Source organism: Acyrthosiphon pisum, unplaced genomic scaffold (genome assembly GCF_005508785.2).
Source record: "Acyrthosiphon pisum isolate AL4f unplaced genomic scaffold, pea_aphid_22Mar2018_4r6ur Scaffold_21826;HRSCAF=24987, whole genome shotgun sequence".
Lineage (NCBI taxonomy): Eukaryota > Metazoa > Arthropoda > Insecta > Hemiptera > Aphididae > Acyrthosiphon > Acyrthosiphon pisum.
This window is the reverse complement of record NW_021771333.1, coordinates 1,258-8,714: the sequence shown is the minus strand read 5'-3', so window position 1 is coordinate 8,714 and position 7,457 is coordinate 1,258. Positions and strand designations below refer to the sequence as shown.

Below are 7,457 nucleotides of genomic sequence, written 5' to 3'. Positions count from 1 at the left end.
GATCTAATTCGGTGTTTGAGCCTTGATATAGTAATAGGTCATAAACCATGCCTCCAGCCCCACATAATAAATATAGCTTTATACCCCACGGACTGGGCTTACCACGCATATATTGTTTGAGACCAAGGCGTCCTTTGAATGGTACCATTTGTTCGTCAATGCATAGGTTTTTTTCAGTATGTAGTTCATTGCATCTTTTTTTTATTGAGTTGTACAAAGGTCTTACTTTAAAAAATTTATCACTATTGTCTGTAGGATTTAATAAATTATCTTGTACATGAAAATTAGTTCTTAGTTCAAAAAATCTATTTTTTGTCATGTTATCTGCTATTATATCTATTCGATAATCTGGCTGCCAGTACATAATGACTCGAGGGAACCCAATAATACCAATATACAAATGTATTCCAATAAATACCTTCATTTCTGATGCATTAGTATCTGTCCAGTTTCTAGTATTATTTTGTTGAGCAAATAAATTGGTAAAATGTGCCATGTCGTCAAATGATATAGTTGAAAAGTATTTTAGAAAATATTCTATAGGTGGTAATGGGGCACTTGGAAAATCTTTTTCTGGTACTGCTGTAAAAACAATTTCTCTTGTAGTAAGTGGCTTTGCGTCCCATTTTATGTTTTCTTTTCTCACACTATGATATTTATACGATGTAGTTGGATTTTCCAGCACTCTATCAACCTATGAGAATAGTAAATTTAATTTCAAGATTTTTTTTTGCAATAAAAATTGTACTTACATTTTCTGTTTCAACCACAATATCATCATCAATATTATCAATATTCCAATCTATATCATCCTCTATATTTTGAAAATCAAAATTTTCATATACTTCATTCATAGCTAGCAGATTATCCAATTCATCTTCTTCATTATTATCTGAACCATCAGAGAAATCAGATAAATCAGAGTTTTCTCCGTTTCCGAGCAATTCTATTATTTTATCGCTGGACAACACACGACGGGACATATTCTAAATAAATAAAAATATACAATGAAATAAGAAATAATAAGTACATAGGTAACTAGATATTTATGTTGAAAAAAGATTTTTAAACTGGTAATATATACTTACTTTGTGCGAATTGGTACAATTGCAAAACGCAAAACTGTCAATATTCTGTAATAGGTAACTACTATGTACCAAATTTGTAAAATAAAATAAAAATAATGAACAGTGTATGTTTATCTGATGTGCTTACGTTGTTAGCGTTACATTGTAATGATGTAATGACTAATGATACCGCTCATTCCCCATGTCATCCAGGAAGGACATAAGTTCCCGCGCGTTTTACGAGTGTTTGATAACAATTACGAATATTTTGATTCTTTGAACACATGTTTATAAACTATATCATGGAGGAAAAAAATTATCAGAATTTTCCCGGCCGTACTACAACGTTTTATATTACAAAAATATAAGATTACATAAGAGACTTTTTTCTTCATGACAACTTGTTCCGAAAATATACGTTTAAGGTATTGAATACTACTTGTTATCATGTTTTGTTATTTTTTTCGTTATTCACACATGTATATTATCATATATAAATTGCAAGTGATACAAATAAACGTAAATATGATTATCAACAGCACTTAGAATAATATGTCCTTATACTAGGACAATGGGAGCGAAAGGGTTAATAAGTCGCGCGACTGTACTCTGTTCAGGTAAATTTTATATTACGTTTATACAATTATTTAGAAGTCTTCATATTTCATAGCACGGAAATGCTAATACTCGTTTAATATGATACCTACTCTGATGTACGGATGTACTTACACCATTGGCGTAGCGTGTGTGTATGATGTGTACTAAATGCCTAAACATACTCGATAAGACATATAGTACCTATGCTCCAGCTCCCTTAAATTCGTTAATACCTCACATAAGTAGGCTACAGATACGATCATATGGGTACAGTGACAGTTATTAATTATAAAATGGATAAAGTATTTATCGATTAGATCAATAACCAAACATAGAACGTTCGTCGACCTTCGCAGTCATGTAATCGTGTACTCATCACTCGTATAGTCGTATATATCGTTTATTCTGTCGCGTAGGTACCCGTTTTATTATTTAAAAATCGGTTATGTAGATATATGTCTCGGCAGTGTTCAGTAAATAAACCTATATAAAACTTGTCGATATTTTTCTCAGTAGAGATCAGTTAATAAACCTATATTAAAATTGTTGAGATAGAAAAGTTAATTTCCCTACTATGATTCTCTGGTAGACAATTTTATTGAAGTGCCACCCAGTGAAAATTACTTAAAATATGCTCTGCTTTACGCCGTACTTTATACAATAATACAATATATAGATAAAAATATAGATTCATTATCATTTGCATTCAGGGACGGCACTACACTGGGGCCAAGGTGGACAAGTGACCCCAACATTTGATTTTGCCCCTTCTTTGCCCCCCCCACCCTATAATTTAATGTTGAACATTTTGATCTAATCTGAAAATGCATTTTAAATTGAGCATTTTATTAAATACTATAATATCACAACAAAAACCCTTCGTAAACTACTTGTAAAAATAGCTAAGTAAAAAAAAAATAGAATTTATTATTATTTTAAAAATATTATTATTAATATTTATATGCAAATAAATAAATAATTGAAACAAAATAAGTTTACTTGAATTCAATATACTTAGCATTTATTCATGATAACGCATCTTTATAGAGCTTAAAGATTTTATATTTTTTTTACAAGCCATTTTTACACGTAGTTTACGTGTTTGTTGTGTACCACAAATTTTTATCGTTATAAAATATTGAGTATTTACACAATAATCTATAAGAACGGTAATATTATTGGTAACATTCGAAACGCTGATGCAACGAATACTACAACAACAACGGCAACCCACGACGTGATTCTGAATTTAATATAAATTTTCATTAAAAAGTTCGCAGTTTTTCATTCATTTTTTAATTTTATACAAACCTTATTGGAATCGCGGTGGCGTATGATCTATTAGTAACATTAGGTACCTATAGTCCGTTGTATAATAAATGTATTGACGATAAAAATAACTCATTATAAATTATATAAATATAACTAATATTGGTTATATTGTTCAACGATGTCATAGAAACGTGTGTCGTGACGGTTTTTTATCGTACCCTCTGTAAAAAAGTCAAAAGTGAACATTTTCCAGTAGTTTTCAAAAGCGCCGTGAAAAACAAAAGAAAAATTAAGGAAAAACGGAAATTTTTACACAAAATCTGTTTTCGAAAATATCAATTTTGGTTTTTGGTGCAACTCTTATAAAAATGACCGTAGATAAATGGAATTTTGATTGAATATTTATATCATCATTTTCTATACACCATAATATTTTCCAAATATTTTGATTTATTTTGAGCTGTTTACGGACATTTTAAATTTTATTTTTTTATTTATTTTTTCTATAAAAATCAATAAAATATTATTTGTTCGTTAAAAAAGTTTGAAAATTTAATAGAAGGTTCCTTTATATTGTTTCAAAGGTGGATGAAAAAAATTAAAAATCCATGGTCACAATTTTTTTTTATAATCATCTAAGTTCAATTATTGACAAAATACGTAAAAATGACAAAAATTTGCAAATTATTTTGAGTTAGAAATTCATGAAAAATTTTCTTTTTGATTCTAAGATTTGAAAATGTAATAGAAGATGCCTCATATATTTGTCTACCTTTTTCAAAAAAAAAATATCTACAAGATAATAAAATTAAATTTCTATGAGCGTTTGAAATTTATATTTTTACATAATTTGATATTCACTTGATTTCTCATATAACGATTTTCTTATTTTGTTGTAATTAAAAAACCAATGACTTTAGATACTTGAAAATTTCACAGAATGTTTATATAAGAATCTTCTATACACGATAAAATTTTGAAAATAATTTGACTTTTTTTAAGCTGTTTACGGATATTGTCAGTTTTCAATTTTTTTTGTTTTTTTTTTTTTCTATCAATATCAATAAAGTTTTATCTGTTCGGCTAAAAAGTGTAAAAATGTAATACAACGCTCCTGATATATTTTTACATTGGCAGTTAAAAAATATTAAAAATACATAAGCACATTTTTAACTGTAAATAATTTTTTTATGTTTTTTCACGTTGGTGGCAATGCTGGATCACTGATAAAAATCGTGGTACCGATAGTCTTTATCATATCTCAGACGATGGCAGCAAACTCGTGTTCGCGATTTTAGCGATTAGCAACGACTAAACATTTTCATTTTTTTTTTTTTTTTGAAATATTGCGATTGCGTTTAATTAGCCACGTCTTTCGTAATTTTGAACGAGGGAACCTGGTTATTTTTGTTAGAAATATCATTGTTTTCATTTAAATTACTATAAACGTATATAACAATGGCTTTCACTCCTCTTACGTCAAAAACAAGTTTTGGAGTTCTTGCCTTTGAACACATGGACCGAGGTATGTTCATAAATTATATTAGTTGTGCTTTTACTTTTGAATGTTTGATATGGAGGGTATTAATATTAGATATTTATTATTCATTTTTACTTTTGTGTACCTAATCATTGTACAAGGATTGTTTCAAATAGTTTATATTAAACCTATGTAGAACATTATAATTTTTAAACGGTGGTGGCCCACAGTCTTTGATTTACACAAATGCAATGGGTACGCATGCAGTATTATGTATATATAATTATTGAAGAACCATATTTCATATATTGCCTTATATAAAAAAAACATTAAACACAATATTTACAAATATATTAGGTATAATATATTATTATGTCATTCTCTATGATTCTTTGAATAAAAAAAAAGTGGATTTCAACATATTATGCTAGTCTACACAATTTTATTATACCTTAGTCCTTGTTTTCTGATAAAATCTTAGATCTATTATTTCAAAAATAACTATAATAACGTAAAGAATACATTTTTAAGAACCAATAGGGAATAAGGATAAGCAGTTTAAAATGTCATTTATTCTATATTCACTTTATTATTAATGTAACGCTTATGAAATAATTAATTCTGAAACCCACAAATAAACGGTTATATAAACGGGTTAATAATGCAACAAAATAAGATCTTTACAAAAATCCTTTGCTACATTTGTTTTAATAAGTCCTAACCTTTTTCATATTTACCATCAAATCATGTACCATCATCTGCCGATTTTCATCAGTCTGGGCCTGTATATTAATACGTTAAACGTTAGATAAATCTTAAAAAAATAATACTTAGTATGCAAAAAATACCACATACTTGTCTAAAATTGAACTAAATATCAATAAAATACTTTTTTTTTAATATTAAAGATTATAATATTTATTTTATTTTAATAGGTTCATTTAATTCAATGTGGTTTGAAAAATGTATACGTAGTGACAACAAAGAAAAATATGGAAAAGCGAAAAAAGGACATGGAATCAATTTCATTAGAGAGTAGCTTATATGATAAAGTTACACAAATTGAAATATGTAAAATAGTAGCTGTTGAAATTGAAGGCAAATGGTAATTTTTTTAGTATTTAATTAAAAAATAATGTACTTAAATTATATTATATACAACATACAACAAGTGTCTACTTTTATAAATTATGTTCTGTGTTTATTAAGGTTCAGAGGGAAACTAATTAGTTTCAATGAATTTGTAACTGACAATACCCTAATTGAATTAATTGATTATGGCTCTGTTTATGAAACTAAATTAGAAAATCTGTTTGTTCTTCCATATTATTTTATGTATGAACCATTAGTAAGTAAAAGTCATTTACATTTTAAACGCCTATTAGAATCAAGAAAAGAGTAAGTAATTAACTTTAATATAAATTAATTTTTTTATGTATACCTTGTGCGTTAAATTATTTGAAACATTGGAACCACGGTTTCTTAATAACCTATTATACTTTTCCGATTATGAGTGTAACAAAGAATACAGTGGTTTCACTGTCATGTGTTTTTATAAGAATACACATATTGCTGAAAAATGCCGGTTGGGAGAGGGGAGTTTATTTTTCTCACCTGAGGCGCAAAATTCCTAAATACGTCTCTGTGTACATTTTTATACCAATAAAGCCTGTTTTAAAACCTTTAAAACCTGTTTTAACCATTTTAGGCTGAAATAATGTATAAATAATAATATATTCTAAGTATTTTATAAATGTTTATAATTGGTGATCAAAGGTGATATTTTATGAATTTTGCCAAAAGAAAGTTAGGCATCACTTTTCTAAAGGTTCTTGGGCTTACAACTCATTTTCAGTTTACATTATGCCTTTATTTTAATCCTAAGTTTCTTTAACTTATTAATATTTACATTTGTTTTAGCCTTAACTCTACCAAAGATTCAAACATTATAAGTGTAAATAATAATATGACCATCGGCCATGATAATAATGAATCAAGGTAAATATAATTATCTTGTGTCAAATTACTACTTGATTAATATATTCATAGAAAATTTTATATTAACAGCTTACATTTATCTAGAACTTTCAGAAAAGGTAGCTTCCTTAGCGAAGAAAAACTGAACAATGTGCCATTAAAAAATGAGGATATTTGCATTTTGACTTATTTTAAAGATTTTACTTGTTTGTATGTTGGAAAAGCTATAAAATGTGGCAATAATGGCAGTTACAATTTTGTTGATTACGATCCTGTAATCAACACAGCTATGGATACGGGTAATAATAAATGTATATTTCTTACTGGTCAAATTGTTAAAAATAACTTGTGAAATTTGTAAATTTAAAATATATATATCAAAATTCTATACTTTTAAATAACATCATCGCATCTTTTTCTGTTTTATTCAAGTATCTGTAGAATGCATACAGTTAAAAAAAAATCTATCAATTTTGATTAAATATATTTTAGGAAAAAATAACTGATAAGTGATGGTTATTATTATTTTTAAAAATATTTTCAGTATAACCTTTAAAACGTCATTTTTATAATCAAAATTGTTGTTATACTAACTAGTTTAGTCTTTATATAACAATAGATTGTTTGATATTACCAATAGTACCATAGTTGGATATTCGCAATTATTTTATGTAATAAACTACAAAACAATTAATTTATACATGTATTATTTTATTATTAGATGAAATACTAAAGTATAATCCAGTTGAGGGAGACTTGGTCAAAGTTTATTCATCTGAAGATGATGGATTTTATAGAGGAAAAATATTAAAAAATAATGAAGGTAGTTATGATGTTTTCTACATCGATTTTGGTAACATTGAAACAGTTCCATCAAATGTTGTTTATGAATTGGCTGATGAATTGAAGGAGGTATTTTTTCTTGTACTTTTAATTTATTATTTCATTTTTAATGATTTATGTTTTGTTATGAATAAGTTTATTCTATGGTTTACTATTACCATAATATAAGTCAAGAGTGTTTTCCAGTTAACAATAAAAATATAATTACTATTTATAAATGT

The 7,457-nt window shown here is 27.0% G+C and overlaps 1 protein-coding gene across 1 annotated transcript; it reads right to left on the bottom strand.

Moving 5' to 3' along the window:
- Positions 1-102: 102 nt before the first annotated feature.
- LOC115034971 (piggyBac transposable element-derived protein 4-like) lies at positions 103-983 on the bottom strand (the record flags this gene model as incomplete). Its single annotated transcript, XM_029492583.1, has 2 exons — positions 753-983; positions 103-694 (listed from the first exon to the last, which is right to left on the bottom strand). Coding segments are annotated over exons 1-2 (823 nt in total), but the record flags the coding sequence as incomplete, so codon positions are not given.
- Positions 984-7,457: the final 6,474 nt, after the last annotated feature.